A 26,201-nucleotide genomic window follows, 5' to 3' on the forward strand; every position below is an offset into this window, starting at 1 on the left:
CCACAGTGGGAAATTCACAATCGGCCCGAGAGGCTTACGTAGTACATACATCCTATTCGCTGGGGAAAGTCTGTCTGACGCTGGCACGTAGATATCGGCCTCGCATACCAGATTTGGCTAATCATGAGCCTGTAGAAATAGTTACGGGCCAACTAAGGGCAGGCAGGGTCGGTCTCATGGCTGCACGGACCATCGCTAGTCGGCACGTCTTGTCCAACTAGGTTCCCGGTCGCACATTAACGGCCAGTCCGGCCATCACGGAGTGTATCCGCTTCCTCTATTCGGTCACTATGCGCCATTCTGCTCGGCACTTATAAATAGCGTAAAATGTCATTTCTGCTACCTATCAGATGACCGCTTGTAGTCTAGAAATATCCTTTCCCAGTCAAGCCACTCGCGCCAATCGAGAGTTTGCATTGCACCGTGTGCGTTATATATAGTTGAAGATTCGACCAACGAGTTCCTCGCACGAACCACAAACTGGACCTACATCGCGGCCATCTACAAACGATGTGATGGAGGAAAGAAGAGATTATAGTAACGGGGCACTCAACAGGGCGGGAAGGACGTAAACTGACCAAATAAGGAAGGTAGCCAGCAAAGGCACAATCGCTCAAGCATGCTAACTCCATTCGGTCGCTCTTCACGCATGTCGACTGAAGACTACCATGAACATACATATATATACTCATAACGTAGATCCAGGACGTTGGATTGTGATCCCGACCAACTTGAACATTGCTGTTGTTTACACCTCCCCTTTTCACCAAAACTATCAGTTCTACAAGGGAACGCTTAGGTTTGCGAGCCTCGGCAGTGTTGGATAGGCCCGATAGTTAAGCCAAGAAGTGCGCTTCGTGTATTGCGGAGTGGAACCCAATCTGTAGAAAAGAGGCGTGATTTGCATGGGCTACTCTGATGGTATCGATGTATATTGATAAGCATGAGTTTGTGATACCTCTTCGTTCATTCGCAAAAGCCACAAAGGCTTTCCCATACAGTATAGTAATATTCAAAATCAGATTTATGTGCCTACTTCGATGTTCTCTCATATTGTTTATCTGCCCCAACTCTAAGCACAGCCTTCCAAATCAGGTTATAGTTCTGTCACCAACTGTGCCTCAGATGAGTCATAGTATATTACAGTATTTCAGCGTCTTGCACGAGCTTTCCTTACAACTACTGTACAGTCAGAGTTGATTAGTATTTCTACTGTAATGCCTTAGCATGCTGAGAGAGACCCACTGATTTTCTGCCGTTAGAATTCATAAGCATCAATTCGCATACAAATGTGCGTGATGTAGGGTTCCAGGCTTGATATCTACTAACCTGCGCCCTGTTATAAGGAAGTACTAGGTAGAGGATAGATGATGACGGGTGGAAGGCATTATGGATAAAGTAAGCAGTGTATAGATAATAAATTTGAGCGGTAAATAAATCGCGGCATTGGCAGGATGTACCACAGTGCAATACTAATGAACGGCCAATGTACCAACCAATCATCCTTGTTACAACAACAATATTTGAAATCAGAATTACTACACCGTCGGAGCACCCAATGGGAATTAGGCGATGTCTTTACCCATCACAGATTTGAATCCACCGCCATCTATGTGGGTATATGTATGGCCTGAAATAAACTCGTTGCCCTGATTCACCATTTAATATATGACTCATTACGAAATGATATGAAGCCGCCGAAATCCCCCAACGGGCACGAAATTACTATGCTTACCATCCTCCGTCCTTTGAAGTCTCCATCCGCGCACTCGACCGAGCGGACGCCAACACCATGACACCGAAATGGCAAGCCATACGCCTCCTCCACGGAGTCCGAGCCATAGTTGGCGGTCAAGGTCCCCCTGTGGTTCTTATTCCAGGCTGGCCACAAACAGCAGAGGCGTTTAACGATATCTTCGAGCCCCTTTCAAAACATTATGAGTTTTTCGCTCTCGACCCCCGGGCTTGGGCGATTCGCCTCCTCCCCTCAATGGCTATGATACTGCGAACGTGAGCAAAGTCATGGCGGAAGCGATTCGCGATGTCTTGAAAGAAAGACCGTACCATCTAGTTGGCCACGATGTGGGCGGATGGATTGCTTATCCTTGGGCCGCTCAATTTCAATCGAGAATCAAATCGCTCAGTATACTGGACGCGTCAGTGCCGGGTTTCATGCCCCAGCTTCAGTTTCCGTTGTCTCACCGGACCAACATGCGTCTTTGGCAATTCTCCTTCAACGCACTTCCTGAATTACCTGAAATTCTGACTCGCGGTCGGGAGCGGGAGCTACTGACCTGGTTCTTTAATTTGAAGACGGTTCAAAAGGATGGTTTACCGAAAGATCAATTCGAACGCTATATCCAAGCCTATTCAAGACCAGGAGCGATGAGTCGGGGGTTCGAGTATTATCGAGCTTTTGAAACCAGTGCGAAACAGAATCTGGAATATGCCAAAACACCACTCGATATCCCTGTCTTAGCTTTAGGTGGGGCCAGCTCCGTCGGTTCGGATATGATTCGCTTGGTCCAGAACTTCGCGGCCAAAGTTTCCGGGGGCGCTATTGATGACTGTGGGCACTTTCTCCCCGAAGAGCAACCAGCTGCGGTCGCGCACAGACTGCTGGAGTTTTTGGGGGCAAATCCAACATAGTAAAACTCCCTTGGACGCACCTCCCAACATATGATGATTGCCCGGATTTCACCGGCCATAATTTGCTTTCGACAGCCAAAAGTGCGGTTATACAAAAGCTATCTCAATGCCACCTCTTTTGGCGGCGAGCAGCGGTCAAATAATGCTAGCCATGAAAGCCACAGCGTACCTCAAATATGAATTGGGGGCCATGCAAGAACAAGATGGTTAAATTGATTTGTTCATTCCGATCCGCCCCATGAATATTCTATAGTAGGTTGTCAATGGACGATTGTAAACTCTGTATTTTATCCTAACTCATCGAAGGTAAATTCGTAGATGCAAGTTGTGCGGGAACATGGTCTAATTTGGTATTCGCTTTGAATGGGGTAGTGGGAAACAGTGTGAGAGAGAACGGAGGTAAAACTGATTTTGAATATTACGGTAGTATGGAGGGCTGCCACGACAAGACAATTGTTATTCCCCTTAAGACACCTGCGACATTATCTCGGTGCTAGCAACGGGCCAATGCTTCGGCTGATCGTAAACGTGAGTTTAATAGATGCGTCCTGACGGTCGCAGACTCTTTGGCGAGACACATCCCAGGGAATCCCCACGGGCGGGGGCTGTTCTAAACATCTCTCCTTGCCTAGACCATCGGGCGGTAGGGCCCACTATCCCAAGAGGACCAATATCGACTGTTTCTCCACCTGCTGCGACCGAGAGCCCAAAAAGGTGCGATGCCTCGCTGATCACGCCAGGTTGCGCCGCGCTGTTGCGTCGAGGATGGGCAAAGAGGGGTCGTGTATGCACGTCAATATCGAGCAGCGGCACACTGTCGGCCACGGACGGTCATGCCGGCGGACGGCGCCCTTTGTCGCGCTCCGCAGGAACCTGTGGGTGATCGTCGAAAACGCAGTTCACCCGCGCACCAGCATTCGAGCACCGGCTTCTATCGGGGAAGTAAAACCCCGAGGCACTAGTCGATAGCCGTGGGTTCCCAGAGGTGCGTCGAGGCGTTGGCGCTGCCAAGAGAGCAGCTTTTTTCGTCACATTCTGATAGACTTCGGTGTCTCCACTTCGAGAAGAATGCGGTCTCTCGCGCCGTGTGATTGGCGGTGGTCGCCTGAGTCGCAAGGAACCCCCTAACTCTCTCACCTTTCCCCCGATCTTCAATTTTTCATCTTTTCTTCATTAGAGCTTTTGAGCTTTTGGCTTTCTGCGTGCGCGTGCAGACAAACCACCGCAGATGCCCGGAGACAAGGAGATTATGGCGCACGAGGTCGGCCTGGACGGAAGTTCCCAAGATGATCGGGATATGGAACGTCTGGGGAAGGCGCAGCAGTTCAAGGTTGGTCGTGGAGGATGCGGGGGATGAGAGGAGCCGGGCTGACCCGCTACAGCGAAACTTCCGCTTCTACTCGATCCTTGGATTTACTACCACATTGATGGCCTCATGGGAGTCAATTCTCCTGTAAGACGATTCGCTTGTCCCGGTCGCAGCCGCAGCTGTATTAACCCGTTTTCGCGCAGCACAAGTACATATGGCCTGACCGACGGCGGGCGGGCCGGCATGGTCTATGTCTATCTCGCGTCGTTTGTCGGATTCTTCGCATCTGTCATTTCTATGGCAGAGATATCTTCCATGTACGTCTTGGACTAGGTCCGACGGAGCTTAGGATTGGAGCTAACGCTTTCATACTTAGTGCCCCGACCTCCGGCGGGCAATACCACTGGGTTAGCGAGTTTGCTGCCCCGAAATGGCAACGCTTCCTGAGTTATTTGACTGGTAGGGCGACATGGCTTTTCGATTTTCGCTGGACACGTCTTCTGACAGCTATTAGGGTGGCTGTCGGTTCTGGGATGGCAAGCGGCCTTCGCCAGTATTTGCTTCCTCTGCGGTACCCTGATCCAGGGACTCCTCGTCTTCAACTATTCGGGCACCACGGGATACGTCTATGTCTTTGAGCGCTGGCATGGAACACTTTTGACAATGGCGATTGCCGCTGTGGGAACCTTGGTCAACACCTTTGGTGCCAAGTTTCTGCCTCCGCTCGAGGGCGTTATTCTTGGCCTCCACATCTTTGGATTTGTCGCAGTTTTGGTGCCAATGTGGGTGATGTCGCCAGGTCAGGCCCCTTCGTCAGAAGTGTGGGCCGAGTTCTCCAACTATGGTGGCTGGTCCAGTATGGGGCTTGCGTGCCTAGTGGGCCAGCTGACCCCCATCTTCTCATGGGCCGGGCCCGACGCTGCTACTCATATGGGTAAGTGATACATTGCAGTTCCAATAGACACTGTGCTGACTGTCCCAAAGCGGAGGAGGTTCAAAATGCAGCTCTGGTCGTGCCCTGGTGCATGGTGTCGACGGCGCTAATCAATGGTGGCCTGGGATTTATCATGCTTGTCACTCTGCTGTACAACATGGGAGATCTCGCCAGTGCGCTCAGTACGACGACCGGCTTCTCATTTATTCCTGCTGTTCACCATGCGACCGGCTCCGTCGCCGCCACCAACGGTGTCGCCGCCATTATTCTGGTTATGGAAGTCTGCAGCGCCATCGGTATCCTAGCGACTGCCTCCCGCCAGACCTTTGCCTTTGCTCGCGACAGCGCCCTCCCTTTCTCCCGTGCCTTGGCTCACGTCAACAGCCGTACTCAGATCCCCGTCACCTCGGTGCTTGTTTCGACGATCATCACCCTTCTGCTGAGCTTGATCAACATCGGCTCCACTGCTGCCTTCAATGCGATCGCCTCGGTGATGATTGCTGCGCTGTTCACTACGTATATCCTGTCGATCGGTGCCTTTATTCGAGCTCGCTTCCAGCCCGGTGGGATCCCGCCTTCTCGCTTCTCGCTCGGTTGGTTGGGATTGCCCATCAACGTGTTTTCTGTGGGTTATCTCTGCTTCGCCATCATTTTCACCTTCTTTCCCACTGCTGCCAACCCGACACCAGTGAACATGAACTGGTCCATTCTTGTCTTTGGAGTGGTAGTCATTTTCGCGGTTTTCCAGTACCTTGTCCACGGTCGTCTCGTCTATCAAGCACCAGTGACGCAAGTCCGAAAAACGGAGTGAAACGATCCGAAATTTCAATATGCGGGAGCCTTTTTGTTTTTGTTGATATCCAGCCCATGGGGAAATTACATGCCTTGTCTTATGGGCCCCTCGCTTTTGTCGCTGCACATATATTTTATATAATTATTGCGGATATACCCCATGCATAATCAGATATTGAAATTGAAACCGGCGCATTCTAGGCATGCGAGCTCGATCCTCACAGCCCGCGAGATGTTCACGATGTTTGATTTTGCTGTATCATTATGATTGCAAATTGACCTAGTTAAGATAATTTGTTGCTAGGTTGAAAATATCGTCCAATCCCTCAGCATAATCAACCCCTAAGGGCGTCATGAGATCGACCCTGGGTGCCATTCCCGATATATCGTTGGTGAGATCAGGCCAATGGCTGTGCCCCGTAGGTCTCGCAGCAGGCGGGCCTGGGAGGGTTGCACGGCATTCGCCGGTGACACTTGCGCGATCATGTCGATAAAAGGTTTGAATGATCGCTGCGATGTCCAACCCATTTTCTTGTAGAGAACTTCCATGGAGGAGCCGTGGTTCTCGCAGTTCCCCCCCAACCCTCCTTGGTCGGGGACCCTTTTGTTCCGCCTCGAGCATGGCTCGCAAAAGAGATACACCTCGCCGCGCAATCATGTCCGTCTCACAATGTGAAAGGATATCAATGCCATCTTCAATCAACTGCCGATGCTCAGAAGACTGGCGATCCGATACCGGCTGATGGAACATATCTAGACACAAAATTATCTTCGATCTGTTAGCCAAGAGTGGAGTGACGATGGGGATATGTTTCGTTGACTTACACTTGCAGTGACGCTGAATGCCTGGTGTATCCATAGGATAGGCCCGCCATTCCGTGTAGCTTCCTTTTGTTCTTTGATGATAGTCCTTGATGCCGCCACGCACGTTTTTCGGGTAAACTCAAACATTGGATTGACAAAGCTCAGACTCAGAAACTTCCTGTGGATCATGATCACCTTATGAGCGGAGCTGATGGCTAAGCTCCGTCGGGCCCATGGCACGTAGCATGGCCAAGATGGATCCAAAGGAATGTTTTGCAAGTAGGATGGCAAGTGTTGGGTGGCCAAGGTGCGCAGTCGGCGATCATACTTAAGCACCTTTTCGTACCGTGTGTAGAGAGTGTTGCAAGACGTTACATCGTCCTGAAGGTCTGGCATCAGAGCAGCAATTTTGTAAAATAGGCGTGAGTAGCCCGTCACAGTAGGCTGATCATCTGAGAGGGTGTTCAGATCATCGTCACAGTTCTGTGGAGTTTCTGTAGTGAAACACGAGCGATGGATTAAATAGCTTTCGCTAAATGGGATAGAAAACCAATCCTGGATGCATAGTTGGCACCAAATGCGGCGACCGATCTCTTGCTTGACCGAGGTTACGGACTGATGATCATCATCGGTATCAAGTTGATGCAGCCCAATCCCTTGGGCGATCCGGACAGCCGACGCTAAAAGCACCGAGAATCCATTCGAATGGCCAAGCATATGGGCTGAGATCGTGAGGCAGGCGATGGCTTCAACTGAGTAGATAGAGTGATTGGCCATATAGTCAGCCTGATGTAGACATGCGATTGAAGCTTTCATCCACCGCTTAGACAAGGTATCTCGCTCTCGACCGCGAAACCCCCACGCCTGAGCAGTGGTACTTGGTGCACAAGCCATTGATCCCGTGAGGACTGCGAACAAAAAAGAGATCCATTGTAGATTGACGCCAGAGCCCTCCACCTGACCGTCTTTCTTGTCATAAAACTCGTCTAGTTCTTGCAGGAACGTAGCGGCATGAAATGCTCCATGATACCAAAGCAGGCACTCGCAGTGATATTTAGCCAGCTGATAGACCTTATGTTTCATCGGAAGTAGCGCCTGGCAAAGGGCAGCAGCCGAGCGTCCTGGCATGCGAATATCTTCCCATTCATCCTCCGCGGGAACATCCCCAGGGGAGTGATTGAGATTATTACGCCTCACAATCTCATCCTGGTAAGTAGGATCTTTGCGGCGGCCCCAGGCCAGGAATTCAAGTATTGTTGCGGCATCTTCCACCTCTTTCGGAGTAGCATCTGACTCAGTGTGGGCAGAGTGCTGCACTGAAATCGGTGATCGCTCGACTGCGATTGATTCGGTCGAGGAGAAGGAAGCGCCGTGTAATTGAGTATCTACCTCCGACGAACGCGACCGGATTATTGACTCGTTGGCCTCTCTGAGCGCATATTCGAGCTGTGAAATTCTCGTCTGAAGCCTTTCAATGATTCCCAGGGCGTCTGTACTCGGCCGTGCCAGTATAGCTCGCTCAGCTCGTCCCTCGGGTTGACCCACGCTCGGGTTCGGAGAGTCCCGCTCGCGCGGCCGAGTGCATTGAGTTCCTTTCCTGGCGCAGTTGCGGCATGGGAGGATCTTGTCACATTTCACTTTGCGACGCGTACATTCGACACACGCCAGACGCTTTCGGTGAATGCCGCTGCTCATTTTCCTTTCGAGTCCGATGAGTTGGAGTCGCGGAGTGGAGGCTGCGATTGTCTTATCTGCAGCCTCGGAGGTTGGCGACCAGCCGCTTTCACAGGATTACACAGCAATCTCGCGCTTCTTATCTTAGACATACTACTACTCATTTTACTCAGCCCATGCATTTCTATGAACAAATAAGCCGACGAAAGAATCAATTAGAAGATTACAATTATATTCAATCACATTGATGTTATTCTTCCCCGGTTCTACGGAGAATCGTCCGATACCTCGGCCGAAGGCTCACCAACTAGCAGATCGCTTCTCTGTGCGAGTTGATGAGGATAGCGCAAGGCTGATAAGCAAAGACGCGGCCGGAAATTTAAACTTCTATTGCTATATGGTATTATGTTTTTTCGACTTGTGTCCACCTCATTTTGGACTGACGTTGCGGGTAACAAGCCCGAAATCCTGCGCTTCAGCGGTTCCCGGCGCATTCCAGCCCTGAAACACTTCGCATTCGACTTCCTGATTCATATTATCAGACACCGCAGCCGGTGGCCGCTAATCCTTTGGCGCTAAGCCCCTGTCCTTGACGAACATTGATCCCACAAAGCATAATGCAATTAGAGGCAATTGCACGATGAACACTGTATGGCTAGCAGCCATATATGCATCTAGCACAGCAGAGGGGGTTGCACCGTCAAGTTTGGGTAATGCGTACGTGGAATCCACCATATAACTGTAGTCGGCGGGCAAAGTCGCCCGGAGTCGTGCTTGTAAGACTGCAGCTGAGATCGCAAGACCACATGCACCGCCCGCACTGCGGTTAAAGTTACGATTCGAAATTATGACTGCTCTCCTCGCCTTTGTCGAGTGAGCTTGCAGAGCGACTAGCATAGGTTGAAACACACAGCCGATGCCAATGCCCGCGACCAGGTGGATTACTACCAAGACAGCTGGGGATGTTTGCCTTCCATAGATCAATGCCAGTCCGGTGCCACTAAAACAATGTCGTTGGTAAGTGAATTGTTTGTTGTCAGAGATAGTGGGATCTTACAGTGTCCACATCCCAAAGCCAAACCGAATGACAAACCCATAATTTTTGAATCTGGTGATCCAAAGGCCAGAGAGCGTGGACATCACCGCTTGAATACCAGCCAAGGGAGCGAAGATAGCGGCGGAGACGATGGCGGAATACTGATGCGCATTTTGTAAATAGAGTGGAATATAGTATACCGCCGATTGATAGACGGCCCCAAGTACGAAGCTTTGGGTCAGTAAGATGACGATCGCCGGGTTGCGGTACATTGAGACTGTGATTGTTAGTTCGGATGTTCCATCGAGTCAGAGTCCTGGACTTACCTGGCATCATCGGGATTTTCGCTAATTTCCATTCGACAAGAACAAAAAGCACCAACGAAACGGTGCCTATGGCGAGCATGCTGATCACTAGAGCTGAATTCCATGGGAAATATGCACCGCCCCCTGAGATGGGAATGAGCAAAAATATTGTCCCGACCGACGATGTAAGTACTCCGAAGTAATCAACTTTCTTCATGCCCTCTTGGAATGTTGTCACGGACTTTTTGGAGGGCAGACAACAGGCTGCCAATAATGCATTCAGAGCACCCATGGGCGCGAGCATCCAGAAAAGGCCCCGCCACGTTCCTCGTGATACAAAGCCAGCGGCAAGAAAGGGGCCCGTTACGCTGCCAAGACCAATCATACTTCCAATGATTCCCTGATACTTCCCTCTCTGTTCAAGTGTAACGACATCCGAAACAATTATCATGGCCAGGTTCGTGATCCCACCGCTGCCAATTCCAGCAACGCCACGAAAAACATAAAACATGGTCGCATTGGTGCTGAAGCCACATACTAGGTCACCGATGGCAAGTAGCAGGATGGCAGAGACAAAGATAGTTTTCCGGCCAAATATATCAGATAATCGGCCGTAGAGCATCTGAAAGGTGGTGTTCGCGAGAAGCGAGGCCGTTCCAGCCCAGGAAATGGTGTTGCGGGCGTTGAGATCAATAGCAATCGTGGGTAAAGCAGTAGAGATGCCATTTTGATCCATAAAGGAGATAAGCTGTGCAATGGACACGATACACAGGCAGAAGATTAATTGTCTCTTGGGAAGAAGGTTGGATTGATCATGGAGAGTTTTTTCTCCCTTGGTCAGGGAGTCACGACGTTCATGAGGCATGGCTCCTCCCTCGCATCGCACTCTTGCCAAGATAGGACACCCTATGGCTAGATCGAGCTAACTCGGGAGTGGAAACACAATGAGTTGAGTATTCTCGGCTTTCCCTCCGAAAATCGGGTAGGGCTAAACCAAGGAAATAGCTGGGGAAATCCGATGTCAGGAATCGTGTTCGGGAAAGTGTGCTCGTTCACCGCGGCTCAATGGCCATGCATTCGGGCTTAGCAGGCTCGGTAGGAGCGACCAGTACACAGAAGGATGGGGTTTTTTTGGTGTTGGCAAGAATCTGAACTTGGTCCCTCCCGGGTTCGCTCCGCTGCCCCCGTGCTAACTCCATAAGGTAAGAGCCTTCGGCTTGTCACAATTCTGGGATTTTCTCCCGAACCGCGAAGTTGACCGTTTATCAAAAAGTGGTTTTTCTATTCGTGTCCGGTATAGGAGGTTGTCGCCCCCGGAAATTATACAAAAATCCCTTTGTCGTTTTCCCCTTCCATGCACTTGCAGACATTCTTTACATCCTTCTGACCTGGCATGCCGGGCGGCCGACCGAGTGTTCTACATAACGGAATGCCATCAAGAATGGCCCCATGGGCCTTTTACTGGTGACTATAATGGAGGACCCGCAACATCATATGGAGTAATGTAAGGCTGAGTATGTATATTGGACCCCTCGCGGAGGTGAGATCGCTATCTGGCTTGTAGTATCTTTGATTTGGATAGCGTGGGCGGCATATGGCCAAATTGTGGAAGCTGTTAGGTACCTGGCAACTAGCATCGTATTACTGGGGAGGAAGGCCATTAGGCATTGAGAGGGTCGCAGGCAATACCGGACTCTTGACCTGAAAAATTCGGGAGCTCGGCCGAGGTGGTCGGCCGAGCTTGGAGATAAGTAATGTGGGGAACACGCCAGTCCGCGACCAACAACTATATATATTTGTCGCAAACAACGCCCCGCGGTGCCAGACGATCACTATACACAAATCAAAGTATCGTCACCTACGCTTGGTTAACAAGAGCGAGAACGATGGCTCAAACACGATACGTCGACCGCGTTATTCCTCAAATATCCTTATCGGACTTTGAGAGCCGGATCGACAAAATCACAGCAGAGCTTATAGACGCCGCTGAAAATGTTGGCTTCTTCACCCTGGTGGATCATGGAATCTCCAAGGAAGATATTGAGGCTATTTTCATGACGTCCAAGAGCTTCTTTGACCTACCCAGCGACGCCAAAGCGACCGTGCCATGGAATTCCAACAACGTGGGATGGGAGAGAAACTCACAAATTCGACCATCCACCGGAAAGCCGGACAGCAAAGAATCTTATCAACTTCAGTTCGGAGACAGCATGAAGGGGTTATGGGTAGCAGACGAGCATCTCCCCGGGTTTCGAACTACCTCCCTGGAATTTATGCATCGGGTGCAGAAGATATCGGAATGTCTAATGCGGTGTTTCGCTCGAGGCCTGGGATTCCCTGATGAGTTTTTTATCAAGTGTCACGACGTCGCGCGCCCGGACTCTCAAACCACCATGCGGCTACTTCATTACTTCGCGCTGCCGGAGGAAGCCGACGGGAAAGTGTATCATCGCGCAGGGGCACATGCTGATTGGGACTTTCTGACTCTACTTTTTCAGAAAGAAGGGCAAAGTGGGCTCGAAATATGCCCGGGCCGCGAATCGGTTACCGAATTTGGCATTGGGGACGAATGGACCAAGGTGGAGGCGAGGACTGGGGAAATCGTTTGCAACATTGGGGACTTGCTCATGTCGTGGTCGGATGATCGGTTTAAGTCGACTTTCCACCGCGTTAAGGCGCCGTGTGAGCCTTGGGATTATTTTGGGGACCGGTACAGCATTGCATACTTCAACCAGCCCTGCAAGGACACATTGATCCAAGGGCCATTGAAAAAGTATCCAATAGTGACCGGGGCTCAGTTTACCGAGAGTGCGATGCAGAGGAACTTTGCTGCACTGCAGGAGAAGTTGAAGACTGTCGGGGCGGCATAAAGTGGGGCAATTTGGTTCGCATGAGGGTTATCTGGGGACTTGTTAGGGGGTTGCTTCGGTTAGAAAGAAGCTGGTGTATTATTCCCAGGGACTGGAAGGCCCGCAAGACCCTGGGGATCATTTGTGGACCTGGAATGCTCGTCAATTGAGGAATAGAGATGAATGAATATTATACTCTTATAGGTTGCCAAAATCCCACCAAGTGGAAAACCCGTCGATATTTCCGAGGGTAGATTCCGACTCGGGATAGCCAAGATTATCCATATCAATAAATTGTGACGGATCAGCCCATAGCCAAGGAGTATTGGCCATCAGACTGTCTGCAGGTGCGACTAATTTGTCTCCCGGTGCCGTACTTGCCGGTGATGCTGGCGCTGTAGTTGTAGCTGTAGCTGTAGCTGTAGAGATCCTAGGTAAACTCGGTGGCACATGCGCGGCGGATCCTCCATCGGCGGTATTGACTGTGATTTCTGGTGACATGGCGACGATGATCTCAAGAGTGGAAGATGGGTTGTCAATATCTTCCGGGAAGACCGCAGGATTGAGTGAAGGGTGCAGTAAGCCGGCAGCGGAAGTCTCTGGTGAGGTTGGTGTGCAGTTTATTTGTAGAAGCTCCCACATCAGAGGAATACTGAGATGAATCTTCGATGGTTCCCAGTCAAAATCCACTTTCTCCGAGCCGGATGCAATGCGAGTCATTTTGTCCAGCGTTTGGTCCTGATTTTGTTAGTTTGAGAATTTCTTGGTGTGCAACACACGACATACCAGAGTTTCACAAGCAGGGGAGAATGACACAAAGCTTTTCAAGAATCTTCTGCATTTTGCAAAATCTGTTTTTGATTTGAACTTCAATCTTGGGTCAGTGGCACAACAATAGTAAAGATGTACGGTAGCGGCAATGGCGGCTGCATGGCCAAAGAATGGATCAATTAGTCGCATCTTCTTTTCTGTTACCATGTCGATGAGTCGGACAATCCAGGTCGCATGTAAAAGGACAAGCTCAGATGATCGTCTCCAGAAAGTGTTCGGGATCGTCAAATTGTGGTTGTATTGAGATGCCACAATATAGAGGAATGGATGATTGAGGACCGTCAGGATGCAATGATAGGTGAACTGCAGCTTGAGCCATGGAGCCCAGTATTCTCTACTCATTCTGAGCTCCTCGGCTCTGCGTTCATAAAATTTAACCGAGTCGTATCGATGACATAGTGAAAGCTTGTTCTCGAGCTCGGTGAGGTCGGAAAGTACCATCGCATACATCGAGTCATGCCTCCACGGCTCTTTCAATCGGCTTTGCGCGCACTCAAAAACATATGATCTGACCCTACTCCAAACCCATCCGAAATGTAGTGCCAAATTCCAAATTCCAAGGGCATCTGCGCCCGAGCATCCAACCTCATCGTTTGGCAGTGGCGGTGGCCTAGTGTCAAGCTTCCTTAGAAGCTCCTTATCATCACCTGTCGAAACGTAAAAGGAGCGTAAAACTTCTGCTGGCACACCAAGAATGCCATTGATTTGGCCATATGCCTGCTCAAGGCACTGAAGACTCCAGAAGAGTCTTTTCTTCCTTTCAGCAGCCGGGCATTCGATACCATAAGTGGAGTCAAGGTCTAGCATTGCGGACCGACAAAGCTGAAGAGCAAGGCCGAGATGAAAGCGGCCGAGATGAGCATTTCCATCTAAATATCTTTTAGCTTTAGGTTTAATTTGGCACTAAGAAAGAGGCGATACATACCGAGGAAGGAAGAGTACGAAAGCAAGCACAGGCTCTCTATCGTTTCAAGCTCCACGGTACCATTGGCGATCCGCAGCATGACTAAAGTTCGAGCGCTATCGCCGTAATGCTGCAGCTCGTCGCGCTCTTGCGAGAAGCGCGAAGTGAGCGTTAAAATACTGCAGACCAGCTCTTCCGAAATATAACTCGTGTCCTTGACCTCTTCGCGATCAAAGCACCATATTGGTTGCCTGTGGCAGTATTGAAAGTAAAGGTTAACTGCCTGAGAGATCCTCGATGATGGATTTATTTTCGAGTCCTCAAATCCCAACCCGAGAAGAAAGGGGTCATTGAGGGAGGGTCCAAAATCGCCGGAAGACGGACATGAGGCTGCCGAGTAGGCGCTGTCAGGAGCTTCGTTATTTCCGCCATGGTTCTGATCCTGATGGACTGATCTAAAGAAGGCGTCAGAGCCTCTGGAGAAGCGAGGCGAGTATCAAGGGATGTTTACCTGCCACCGTTCAAGATGAGGTTGACTTTCTCCTCCAGATAGGCGAGCCGGTCAGCCTAGTCGGATAGTAAGTATGTATTTCACTCTAGGATGCTTCAAAGGTGCACTCCTACAGAAGGGCCACTCCGCGAGCCTCTGGGCACAGCTGTATACAGACAGGGCTGGTTCAGGCGAACACAGCTCGAACACGCTGGCTTCTCAGCGGGGCAACGGGTTTTTTTTCCTCCTGTGAATCGTCAGAATTATGGAAAATGGAGTAGCAATATGGGAATTAGTGACCTACCGGCAATTCAGACAAGCCTCATGAGAGCGCAATCTTCCGCGATTGCCTTCACGTGGCATTATATGATGGCTACGACCAGGAGAACTTTGGGGTTGAAACAAAAAGCGTGCAGTTTTCTAGATCGATCGAAAACGGTAGACTGAGAGTTACTCTTATCCAACGAACAATGGCCAGCTTGCCATCACAAGCGACGGCTGCAGGAGTAGCGGGAAATGATGGGGGGCGAGAGGGGGTTTTGGTATGACGAGGAGAAGATAACACGACACGAGCGGGGAAACAGGACCTGTCCGCGACCGACAAACCAGACATGGTGGGCACTCGGCCGGGGGAGACCCAGCGACTAGTATTCTAGATTATGCAGGGGGCCCGGCCCTTTCGCTCCAGAATAGGCTCTGGCCTGCTGTGCGGCGTCAGAACCACGTCGACACGATCGTGATGGTCGGGGTTGGTCCGTGGGTGGGCACCAAGTTTAGTGATGTAACTTAAAATCTTGCTAAAAAAGGCAAAAGTATCCTGCATCCAAAGAACCCCTCTATTGAAGATCCCGGTCGCAGATCCATGGTAAAGACCATTTATCGTCCCAATAGAGCTCTCTCAGCATGCGGATAATGGCTGAATAATGGAAAAGAATTGGCTGTTGCTTCTATTGATAAGAATAAGGTTATGTGACGCCAGCAGATTCGTTGGTTTGGGCTCTTATCGCACACACGGAACACTATCTGAGATAACTCCATGATCGGAATAAGAGAAAAGGCGAGCCGCTTCTTGGGCTGATAGTTGACATTGAATTTCGCCATATTTTGGGCGCGGATCTGCAACCCAACTGTTCATAGGCCTATCACAGGCGATCAGTTTTGGAGTTGATATGGGTGTCGGGGTATCTGCTCGATTCGAATTACGCCTCCAGGGAACAACGCTTGCGCTTGAACAGATGCAAATAGATTCTGTCGGCAAAATAAAAATAATATAGCTAAAATTAATCATAATCTGACGTAGGAGTAATTCATCAGAATGCAGAAATCGTAAATATCATCAGGCTAAAATGTAAGCAAATATTGAATGAAGCCAAGGGAAGATCAATACGCCAAAGCTTCATTGCCAGACTGGCACGCCACGCCACCGCGACAGCCACCCACTTGACTGGAGCAGTCAGCATTTGCCTGGCTTTGATTCTGCAGCTTCGAGCAGAAATCAATATCGTCCTGGCTAGTCTTAGCCTCGGATGGCAGAGTCTGTCGTGAAGGCCAGATCTCATGGCCGACCTCCTCCTCGCGCTTGTGGAAATCGATAACAATGTCCTTCACCACCGTCTGGAAATTAAGAGGGCTATCCTCCAACCTGGGGTGAGGCTCGCCGTTGATGACACCGCTAGTGTTAAGGTTCTGCTGAATGTTGACACCGAGAGTCTTGTCTTCCGACACAATCCGCTTGAGCATGGAATTGACCAATTCAAAATCCTCGTCAGTGGCGTTTTTATTGCGGTAAACTTCGAATCGCATAGAGCAGCTGGTGGGAGCGGTTGGTACAAGTCGCTGCATAACGAAGACATTTGGTGATACTGTCATGGTGGCATTAGGAAAGTAGTAGGTACTGGCAATCTTCAGGCCATGCTGTGCTGGGGTGGTATTTGGTTCGTGAATGATACTTCCGCTCTGAGTATTCTCATCAGAGTCGGAACTCAAACCGGCCCCGCAGGGAACGTCGAGGCGTGGCGTCTGGCCGTTGTGGCGTTCGTTATATTTATCAGCCAGGATCTTCCAGTTGTATTCGCCATCCATCTCCCATGTATGGTTGAAAGTGTAGTCCTCAAAGTTAAAAGCCTGGAACCGGGACTGCGGATCAATGCCCTTGGATTCATCCTCCCAGGAGATCTCAGGCTTCTCCGAGCCGTCCAAATTCACCCAAATGAAACCATTGACATCCGTGTGAACGTGGATAGGAAGAAGACCATTCTTGCTCTTGTCGAATCCTTCAAGATCCTGGTAGCCGGGTGCTTTAGCGAGCTTGCCATTCAAGCCATATGACCAGCCGTGATATTTGCAGGAGAAGATCCTCGAAGTACCACCGTCTTCGGTGACGACCGGAAATGCACGATGGCGGCAGACGTTGTGGAATGCATTAACGGCGCCCTCTTTGTTGCGAACCAGAATGAAACTGAAGCCAGCGACGTTATACCGTAGCCAATCACCAGTTTTGGAGAAGCGCAGAGAGTGTGTGGTCAGAAGCCAATTGCGGGAGAAGACAGCTCGTCGTTCGAGCTCGTAAATTTCAGGTGCGGTGTACCATGAGAGGGGGAGGGCCGTCAAAGGGGAGCTCTCGTCCTTGGAGGACTTGACACCTGCAGCTTCTTCGAAGCCTAAGTCGCTCTTCAATATCGCAGACATGTCGATTGCGGGAGAGGGGAATTTAGACTGTTCTGACAAAAGGATATAAGAAATTTTGATCTTGTTGACCTATCTCCAATCTGGGGTTGAGAAAAAGCTTCATATATATTTCTCTACCATACAACTATCATTATTGCCTCCATGATTGCTATCATCAAGATGGCCCGACTAATGGTGGGTGCGACGGGAGTATCAGGACATCTACCGATCACAGGATCGGGATTCAGACTGAATTGGGATGGGCGCTAACGGCTTGAGTTTCTAAATCAGGACCGTGAGGACCGGGACCGGGCCAAGATGGCGCCCAGCGCCCACGGTGAACGGTTCTTGCGACCGGCGCTGGTATACGCCACACCGGTCTTGTCGGCTCGCAATACCGCAGATGCCTTGCGCTTGTCGGCCGCATGATAAGCAGCCCAGTCGAATTTGAAACCCCGGCAGTTGATGCGGAAAAGAGGCAATGAAGTGTCGAGTCATTTTTCTTAACGCCCACACCCCAGATTCTTATTTACCCCCGCGCTTCATCATTTTATCTGGAAATGTAACAGTAGATAGATTGTAGCACTAGATGTATTAGGCGACAGCCTGCCTTAGCAAACAAAGCTTGCGCCCCTCGCCTCGCAATTATTTTGGCTTTTGCGTTCAAACTTTCCCTTGGTCGCCGCGATTCTAGCCTGCCGTCCACTCCCGAAGATGCAGTGTATGTAAACCTAGGCACCGAGCGGGTAGTACGGAGCGGAGTTATAATGAACCCTCTCGGTCATCTTCCGACCGATTGTTTTCGTCATCCACTTCGATAGGCGGTGACAAGATTCCAGGCACCTTCTTGGGACAGAATGCTGCGTGTGCTACAACGCAAGGTCAGCAGTGCAAGATTCATGCATGCTCCAAAAGTGTCTTGGATCCCATTTGGTAAAACACCAATAAAATGACTATTTACCTCCCGACAGAGATCTAATCAGATTTTATATTGCCCTACTAGCACGGGGCAAAAATGCAATATTCGTACACTGCCAGCTACGAGATTGCAATATAAGAAACAAGCCCCGCCCCGATACAGTTCGCACACAGTATGGGTTCGACTGAGCCCAATTCAGACCTAGAGCATGCATCCCATTTTAAGCCAAAATTCACTTCTTTGTTAAAGGGTGTGAACAGAGCTTCGAGATCTCATTTTGCTACTCCAATTTGACTCCAAGTGGCTGGCATCTCGTGACTCATCTGCACTTGCACCGCGTCATGTGCCCCCCGGAGCCGGTCACATGAGCACCCCGACCGTTGTTTTGTTGGCTCATTAGGTAACTGTCGGCAGTATGCATTCGTAGTTCGTTTCTCTCTCGTTTCTCTCCGACCGCGTGGCGTTTCTCCAGCTTTTGTGGCACGGTCCAATTCTCCCGCCGATCTAACGTGGTCGCAGAGCCTATCGCCACCGATTCCGCGAGTCGGTGCATATCGGACAAGGTCTCCTCGTCTCATCAGGGGTAGATTTCTCATCTTGATGGTGAATCCAGAACAGACAGGTAAGAGTGTAGTGCAAATTATTGATTGTATCAAATTTTCGAAAGTCACAATCATCGCTGTGATGTAAGTTCTCCACATCATGATACGAGTGTTGTAGAATCCATCAATCGTCTTGGTATCAATATCGGTGTACAGATTTCCCCACCAATGGGTACTAAGTATCCTGGTTAATTTAATGTCGTTTCATATGTATATATTGGAAAGCAACAATTCAAAGTGCTTTGGAAATATAAGAACCAAACATATGAAAATAGCGGGAGAGCCAAACAAATCCTAGATAGTCATTGTCTGTCCAACCCGTTAACTAAATATTGTCTCCTAGCTAGGCACCTATGTCGACTCCTAGTACCCGTCAAAGCTCCTCTTTCGTGTGGCCCGGAGCATAAGACCAACCTTGGCAAGACCTGGGACGGTGGCTGCCGACATGTCAATACCATAGACCGTAAATAAGTAGCTAGCTACCGGGTCAGACTTATGGAACGTGGAGGAAGGTATTCCTGAATCGGGAATCTCCTTCCGCTCACCCAGCAGGGGTAAATTCTTTTGGCATTCTTGCCGGCGAGTCATTCTGCTCGAGCTTATCGTCTGTTGAAACGGTTAGCGCACCCGGGATGTTTGATTATCCGGGGAAATCCCAAAACAATGAACTAATAACTTCAAGACTTTTTTTTCATGTCCATCCAGCGATTATGCTTCTTCATATCTCTTGCTCCGCCGTTCTCGGTCGGCCGTGTACCCCGCACGCCGAAGCAGCTGCTGGGTGGAGCTAAAGACCCACGATGGCCGCCGAATCTGTCCCTCTTCACCCTTCTACGTCCGCGGGGTTTGGCCGGTAGGCGGAGTAGTTCACATGAGCCATTTGGTTCGTCAGATTTGCCCCGATTCCAATCCAATTTTTCCTGCCCGTCGAGCTCTCCAGCTTGCGTCATCTCCTCTTCGCGACACCGATTTAACAGCGTCGCAGCTAATTCGCGCCCGAGTACGATGCGATGAACACTCCGAATGACAATTATTCAATTCACAAAGTCTCTGTCAAACGTACGCGTCAAGCATGCGGTCCTTGTCGGTAAGTGTAACGCCCGCTAAGCAGCACGCGATTACAGGGTGTGGAGAATTTGAAAGCTAAGATGTCGTTCAACCATTCAGTCGCAAAAAGGCTCGTTGCCCTGGTGAGAAACCAAAATGTTCGCTATGCCATCGGCTAGGACAGCAGTGCACATACGAGTCGCAGGAACCGCCGAATCGCATCCGCGGGCGTGGGACATCCACGAATAGCGACGGCCTCAATGTAGATGGAGGCGAGGTACGTTCTTACCTCAGTCCTCCTGTGTCCACAGGCGTAGCTGCCATGGTGACATGAGAACATGAAGGGAAATAATTTCGATGTTTCTTCGGGGCAACGGGCTCGGCATATAGAACAGAAGCTGGAGGAAATATCTACCTTGCTTCGGTTAGATTTGATTCCTCATGTTTCACATCAAGTATTAGTTAAAGATGGCTGATTTCTATATTGGTGTCTTTCAGAGATCGTTTACCACCGGTCGATACATTGGCTGCAGTGATGAATGGGTTACCCACCGCCGCCCATCAGACCCACGCTGAACTAGATGAAGCACACAGCCTAAGTGAAATTGCAACAGCGAAAGAGGATTTGTCATCATGGTGCGTTTTGGGATCTGTATCAGCCAAAATAAAGGGAAGACATAACCGACACCCTGTAGCTATCCGCTATCCACCTCGTTGATCCAAACCGAAGTCGAGGTCTATCTGGACAAGTTTCATGACCAGCCATACTGCGTCTTTGCTGAAGACTGGCTTCGGCAGAACGCACGATGCTTGCCATCAGAGACCGCCTTCTCTTTGGTCGGCCTTACTCGGCGCCTCACCGTTAACTCGCCAGGCACGCCCGACTGCGATATACCGACTGGTAAGTTTTGTGCGGAGCGAGCCTGGAAAATCCTGTCAGCACAATACCAGAATGGCAAGATGGGTCTCTCTTTCCTACAAGGCACATTTCTAGTGGCGCAATTGGATTTTGCCGGTGGGAATGCTCACCGTGGATGTGCATCTGTTGCCCTTGGTCTGCGGACCCTTCAATCCTTTGGGTTCAACCAGGGCAGAAATCTCTCTTCATTCACCCGGTCTGAGGCAGAGACTAGAAGGCGAATCACTTGGGCCTTTTTCATGCTTGATCGCACTTACAACGCGTCGCGAAACTATTCCCTGTGCCTTTCAGACAAACACTTCACCTTATGTTTCCCTTCACCCCCGGATAATTCCCCCGCGATGGCAACACTGCATGAGAAATCGATGCAACAGGGGCACAATGTCGATCAAGGCATCATGGTGTGTCTCCTTAGACTATACGAATTATGGGGCAAGGCAACGGAGTGGGTGTTCGAGCCCTTCCCAACAAACATCCTGCCCCCTTGGCAGACCGGATCGGCACTTGCAATTCTTGAGTCAGAGTGGATGCAGTTTGAGACCCAATTTGCAGACAATCACCGTTACATGAACGTTGATTTCAAGCGACGTGCTCGCCACGAGCCCCTGTCTCGGCCATATTTGTCGACTTGGCTTTGTGTGCAGTTTCTTTTCCACTCCATTCAATGCCTACTTCATCACCCCTTCGTCACCATGGTCAAGCTTCGTCATCTGAATGAGAACATGTCAGCAACCTTTCTGCAGAAGTCGTTCGAGACATCGTTGCTTCACTCTCGATGGATCGCAAGATTCATCAAGGAAATGAAAGAAGTGGAACTGCGTGTCTACGATCCGTTTTTTGGATATCTGGCTGCGATTGCAGCCACGATCCAACTTGAGCATACGGGGAATAAAAACCCGCAGATCGCACTCCTTCTCAATGGAGAATTTCGAGTTCTTGTTGACTTCATTACTGAACTATCGTCTTACTGGGAAAATATGGGTGTATTGGTAGATTCCCATTGCTGACAATTATTGATGCCTTTCTAATGTTTTAAATCTAGGTATTCCGAATTAACGAACTAGCTGCTCGACGCAATCATCATGGCTCTCTGTTTTACAATCAAGACGGGTTCTCGGGAGCCCTGTCGAGCATGCCGACACCCTCGAACCTGCCTCGAATGTCCGTTGATGACGAGGCCTTGATGTGGGATATCTTGGATTTTGCTTCTTCATCCAGCCCGCTTGCAGCCACGGAGGCCCCTTCCCCGGCACTGACACGGAAGAAACGGAAGACACCAAAACACCCGACCGGAAGATCAACGCGCCAAGGCGATCTCCATGCACCCGTGGACTTGGAGAGTCCGGGCAGCGCGGCTGCTCCTTCGCACAGTGGCCCAGTTCTCGGCGAACTAGGATCGCAATTGGGAAACGATGAACCAATTTCCGAGTGGGACTTCCCCGACCGAGCTGGAAGTCATGCTCCAGGATTAGGAGTTCCGGATATTCCTGATTGGATGGTTTTTGGAGACTTTTTGTCTGAACACCTTTGAGAAACGCGGGATTGACGACTCTGGACTCTCCGTGGGTTCTCACTCGGCCACAAGTGCCACGGAAAATACGCCGAGGGACTCAGCAGAGCAATGTGAAAATAACTGATTCTCGTGAGAACCGTCATGGCCAATGGTTTCCATACATGGAACTCAGAACAATTGCGGCTATGGACTATGCAATATCATGAATCGTTGGTGTGCTGGAATATTCATCTAGGGGAGGGCAAGGAGTCTCTAATTAAATCTTGCTCTGTCTGGCGGAGGCTGCCAAAGCAGCGTCAAAAGTGTTTCGCTCCTCGGAGGTCAGCTCCCGGCGCTCGGGACCGCCACGGCTGCCGTCGCCACCAAAGACCTCGCTCTGGAAACGCTCGCGGAATTGGGTGGGGAACTTCCACTTGTCGAGGAGATCCCGCGAAAGGTTGCGCTCGAAGCCTCTGACGATGTACTTGCCGATCACGGGGAGGAACTTGAATGCACTGAATAATACGTCAGATTGATCATCCTCGGCTGGGGGATTCTCTCGCCTTACTGTCCACTTCCACCTGTCGCAATGAAAAGGTTCTTGTGTTCGGGGTGGTAATCTACAATGAAGTCTCCCGCGGGTGTATCGTTGTACCAGCAGAGTCCCGTCCGCGCGAAGCCGCGGGAAGCGAGTTGCGGGAAAAGATCCTTCAGACCAGCTTCCATTCTCTTCAAACCCTCAGCGGGGACGAAGTTGGCTCGCGCCGCAACAGAGTTGGCTGGTGGAGACGACAGGTTGGCTTTCTCGGTGGCCCTTGTGTACCCAAAGCCATGGACAGCCACTTTCAGATATCCCGTGCCATCGTGGGGTGGGAAACAGAAGAAGCCGGTGGAGAAGTTGAAGTAAATGGGCATGTTCTTCAGCTGGACGGCTTCCTCGGGAGTGAGTCGAAGATAGCCAACAATCTGGCCGGCTGCGAGCATCGAATTCCATGCTGGTACCAGACTGGCGGTCCACGCACCTGTGGCCACGATGAACTTGTCGCCTTCCACCTTGCCGCCATCGGCGGTGCAGACCCGCTTAATGGTGCCGTCGGTAGTCTTTTCAAACTCGGTGACCTGCCCATTGGGACCCGTCAAGAAAGATACTCCGGCTTGGATACAGCGGGATGCTAGCCGGCTCATGGCCTTGCCAGCGTCGGCCCATCCAGCGGATGTGTTGTAGAAGCCATCGAAGCCGGGAGTGGCCAGGCGTCCAGTGAGCTCGGGGAATCGTTCCTTGGCCGCTTCCACGCTTGTCACGGCATGCCATGGTTGGCCCATCTCAGTGAGAACCCGCTTTGTTTTCGCGCTGTACTCCTGAGCGAGGGGCTGCACGGGCTGTTCGGGACTGCCTTCCTGGCATACCCACAGGCATGGGGTGGTGTAGAAAGCATCGCTGAACTCAGGAGTCTTCCACAAGTCGTACGCTTCCTTGGCGATCGCTGCGTACACAGCATCGCCATAGTCGAACCGAATCACACGGGAAATGTCGTTGCTAGACCCGTCTGGGACGGGTGGCATAGACCGATCAAGGACTGTGACGGAAGTATAGCCCTCCTCCTTCAGCGTCAAGGCCGTCCCAAGACCGAAGACGCCAGCTCCAACAATTACAATGCGCTGATTCTTGTCCATTATGAACTGATGAATAGGTTGGGAGAGAAGGGTTTTTTTAAAGTCCACACTGGAGCAGCTCAATCGATATAAGTAGTTTGGGCCAGGGTAACTCATCTTCCACGGACCGTCCCCCGCCCGCCGGCAACGAGAAGCGCGCCCACACGGTCCGTCTCACGGCCCGCCTCTGGCTTAGCCCAATGCCAGAACGCAACATACGGTTACCGACGAGGACGAAGGCGGTATTATGCGTAGTGGACCTGATCTGAAAAAGATAAAGAAAAAGGAATGCGTAGCAGATATTATGATTGAGTACTGTGTGTTGTTGAATAGTGGCCCTGTACTTGTCAAGTAGGAAGGGCCGGCCGGCCATCACGCTCTTCCACTCGCCCCACCTTCTTGCTCCCATCGTAAGGAAGAACGAAATTCAGAACTACCCCGACCACTGCCGCGATAATGAAAGGAGTTTCCACCATGAGATTGATTCCCTGCTCAAAGCCTTGCAGTCGTACATTCGACCCTTCATATGCGAGGATCTTAGCAAACCAGCGCGGAGAGACAATATCCATAAACCCAATGCCAAGGGCAGCAGTCAGGATGAAGCGGTTCCGCCGAGTAAACTCAACCAAGCTGAGTACCTTCATGCCCGCCACAACAATAGTGCTATACAAGAAGACCTGCATTCCCCCCAGAACAGACGGAGGCATGGATCCAAAGACTGCTCCGAACTTTCCGAAGATGCCCATGAGAATCAGAAAGGCGGCGGCGCACCAGCCCGCTCGGCGGCTCTGTAGGGGGTCTTGAATTAGCAAAAGCCAGAATTTACCCATTTGAGGAGGGAAAAAAATACACACCGCACATCCCGTCAAAGAGATGACTCCGTTGTTTCCAGCTTGACTGACCATTGGCAAGCCAGTCCCCAAGGCACTGACCAGGCTGCCCACGCCGTCGCACAGAATTCCGCCTTGAATTCGGCTATTGAATTCGATGCCGTCGATGTCCACTCCCGAGATTTCGGCAGTGGCCAGGATATCAGGCATGCAGCTGACAGCCTCACAGATAAACATAATCAGAAGCGGTAAAGCCAATGCACCATCTACCGACAGTTTGAAAGTCTCGACCCAGAGGAAGGTTGCGACAGGGGCTGCGTCGATATTCTCACGCGACCAGTATCCGGTGGCCCCAGATATTGTGCATCCCACGGCCAAGCCAAAGACGACCGACGCGGACCGCATGAGTGGTGATCCAAAGAGCTCAACAAAAATGATCGTGATAAAAACACTGAAGCCAAGGCCAATGAGTTTCGGATCTCCCCTGGTTTCTCATGTAAGCCGGTGAGGTCCTTTGGTTACCAAATGTAGTATCTTACCAAGGTAAGGGCTTTGGAGCGGCAGTGTTGGGACACAGTGCATAGTATCCAGATCCGCCGTCGCAGTTGGAGCTGCCACCCCAGTTTTCCATCCCACTGGATATCAGGTACACCCCGACCAGTAGTAGAAGGGTTCCCGTGACGAGCTTCGGGAAAATCCGATTGAGAGTCTTCGGTGGCACAAACGACAACAGGATTTGAATCCAAACAGTGCACAGAATCGTGCCCAGCATGGCGCCCCAAGCATCAGGGCATGGAAGTTTAGAGCCATCGGATGAAGTAGGACAAGTCCCATTCGCATAGCGCATTTCTGCGTAGCTAAATGCAATCGCCAACACATCAAATGTCGGGGCGACCACAGACAAGAGACCAGTTCCAATGTAGAAAGGAGTCTTTGTCAAGTGCACCCGAGTGACCTGGAGTGCGGTTGCAATGCCAGTCGTGATAAAAGCCGCGGAAACAAGGTACTGGCTTTTCTCCGCATCAAGATAAAATGCACCGCTGGCAATGGCGAGAGGCGGTGATACCACCGATCCAATCATCGTCAAAGCATGCTGCAGCCCCAGAATAATAGTCAGAAGAATTGGTACCTCGTCGTTCAACCCGTAGAAGGGCGCTTGGTAATCCTTGTATTTTTGGTTCAGCGGCCAGATGTTCGGAGTCACCAGATATGCATAGTCCTTGTCGTGACGACGTTAGTTTCGAATATCCGATCGACCTGTCTCATTTCACGTACGTAGTTGCCAATCCATCCATCCCAGCTCGTAAAGTAACGGCGAAGGTATTGCAATCGGGTCTCGGCCGCGGGCGCAATCTCGAGGATGTGTGACTCCCTGTCCCCCGCATCGAATGTGTCAAGAAAAGAAGTGACCGGCATCTCGGACCGTTCCTTCTCCGGCAACTTCCGTGTCGCATCCATGACCGTCAGCGGGGATCAAGAGAACCTGGATTTCGGC

General features: G+C 50.7%; 10 protein-coding genes across 10 annotated transcripts; 4 read left to right on the plus strand and 6 right to left on the minus strand.

Moving 5' to 3' along the window:
* Nucleotides 1-2,211: 2,211 nt before the first annotated feature.
* N7482_010565 (alpha/beta fold hydrolase) lies at nt 2,212-2,649 on the plus strand (the record flags this gene model as incomplete). The annotated part of the gene is made up of 1 exon (XM_056692689.1): nt 2,212-2,649. One exon carries the CDS (start codon nt 2,212-2,214, stop codon nt 2,647-2,649), a length of 438 nt encoding a protein of 145 aa, XP_056538646.1.
* Nucleotides 2,650-3,877: 1,228 nt separating this feature from the next.
* Nucleotides 3,878-5,703, plus strand: N7482_010566 (uncharacterized protein; the record flags this gene model as incomplete). The annotated part of the gene is made up of 6 exons (XM_056692690.1): nt 3,878-3,979; nt 4,032-4,102; nt 4,162-4,275; nt 4,335-4,417; nt 4,473-4,892; nt 4,943-5,703. 6 exons carry the CDS (start codon nt 3,878-3,880, stop codon nt 5,701-5,703), a joined length of 1,551 nt encoding a protein of 516 aa, XP_056538647.1.
* Nucleotides 5,704-6,383: 680 nt separating this feature from the next.
* Nucleotides 6,384-8,183, minus strand: N7482_010567 (uncharacterized protein; the record flags this gene model as incomplete). Its single annotated transcript, XM_056692691.1, has 2 exons — nt 6,384-6,437; nt 6,510-8,183. 2 exons carry the CDS (start codon nt 8,181-8,183, stop codon nt 6,384-6,386), a joined length of 1,728 nt encoding a protein of 575 aa, XP_056538648.1.
* A 540-nt stretch (nt 8,184-8,723) lies between these two features.
* N7482_010568 (MFS transporter) lies at nt 8,724-10,368 on the minus strand (the record flags this gene model as incomplete). The annotated part of the gene is made up of 3 exons (XM_056692692.1): nt 8,724-9,162; nt 9,220-9,475; nt 9,525-10,368. The coding sequence occupies 3 exons, from the start codon at nt 10,366-10,368 to the stop codon at nt 8,724-8,726; spliced, it is 1,539 nt and encodes a 512-aa protein (XP_056538649.1).
* Nucleotides 10,369-11,389: 1,021 nt separating this feature from the next.
* N7482_010569 (uncharacterized protein) lies at nt 11,390-12,373 on the plus strand (the record flags this gene model as incomplete). Its single annotated transcript, XM_056692693.1, has 1 exon — nt 11,390-12,373. One exon carries the CDS (start codon nt 11,390-11,392, stop codon nt 12,371-12,373), a length of 984 nt encoding a protein of 327 aa, XP_056538650.1.
* Nucleotides 12,374-12,550: 177 nt separating this feature from the next.
* On the minus strand, nt 12,551-15,190 carry N7482_010570 (fungal specific transcription factor domain-containing protein; the record flags this gene model as incomplete). Its single annotated transcript, XM_056692694.1, has 5 exons — nt 12,551-13,090; nt 13,139-14,052; nt 14,109-14,542; nt 14,599-14,654; nt 15,047-15,190. The coding sequence occupies 5 exons, from the start codon at nt 15,188-15,190 to the stop codon at nt 12,551-12,553; spliced, it is 2,088 nt and encodes a 695-aa protein (XP_056538651.1).
* A 767-nt stretch (nt 15,191-15,957) lies between these two features.
* N7482_010571 (aromatic ring-hydroxylating oxygenase subunit alpha) lies at nt 15,958-17,265 on the minus strand (the record flags this gene model as incomplete). Its single annotated transcript, XM_056692695.1, has 1 exon — nt 15,958-17,265. The coding sequence occupies one exon, from the start codon at nt 17,263-17,265 to the stop codon at nt 15,958-15,960; it is 1,308 nt and encodes a 435-aa protein (XP_056538652.1).
* Nucleotides 17,266-19,788: 2,523 nt separating this feature from the next.
* N7482_010572 (Zn(II)2Cys6 transcription factor) lies at nt 19,789-22,262 on the plus strand (the record flags this gene model as incomplete). The annotated part of the gene is made up of 5 exons (XM_056692696.1): nt 19,789-19,852; nt 19,914-20,115; nt 20,311-20,448; nt 20,508-21,720; nt 21,774-22,262. The coding sequence occupies 5 exons, from the start codon at nt 19,789-19,791 to the stop codon at nt 22,260-22,262; spliced, it is 2,106 nt and encodes a 701-aa protein (XP_056538653.1).
* A 238-nt stretch (nt 22,263-22,500) lies between these two features.
* Nucleotides 22,501-23,897, minus strand: N7482_010573 (NAD(P)/FAD-dependent oxidoreductase; the record flags this gene model as incomplete). The annotated part of the gene is made up of 2 exons (XM_056692697.1): nt 22,501-22,738; nt 22,792-23,897. 2 exons carry the CDS (start codon nt 23,895-23,897, stop codon nt 22,501-22,503), a joined length of 1,344 nt encoding a protein of 447 aa, XP_056538654.1.
* A 326-nt stretch (nt 23,898-24,223) lies between these two features.
* Nucleotides 24,224-26,164, minus strand: N7482_010574 (uncharacterized protein; the record flags this gene model as incomplete). Its single annotated transcript, XM_056692698.1, has 4 exons — nt 24,224-24,664; nt 24,731-25,190; nt 25,246-25,925; nt 25,982-26,164. 4 exons carry the CDS (start codon nt 26,162-26,164, stop codon nt 24,224-24,226), a joined length of 1,764 nt encoding a protein of 587 aa, XP_056538655.1.
* Between the last annotated feature and the right edge of the window lie 37 nt (nt 26,165-26,201).

Source organism: Penicillium canariense, assembly GCF_028826845.1.
Source record: "Penicillium canariense strain IBT 26290 chromosome Unknown utg000008l_segment0_segment0, whole genome shotgun sequence".
NCBI classification, from domain to species: Eukaryota; Fungi; Ascomycota; class Eurotiomycetes; order Eurotiales; family Aspergillaceae; genus Penicillium; species Penicillium canariense.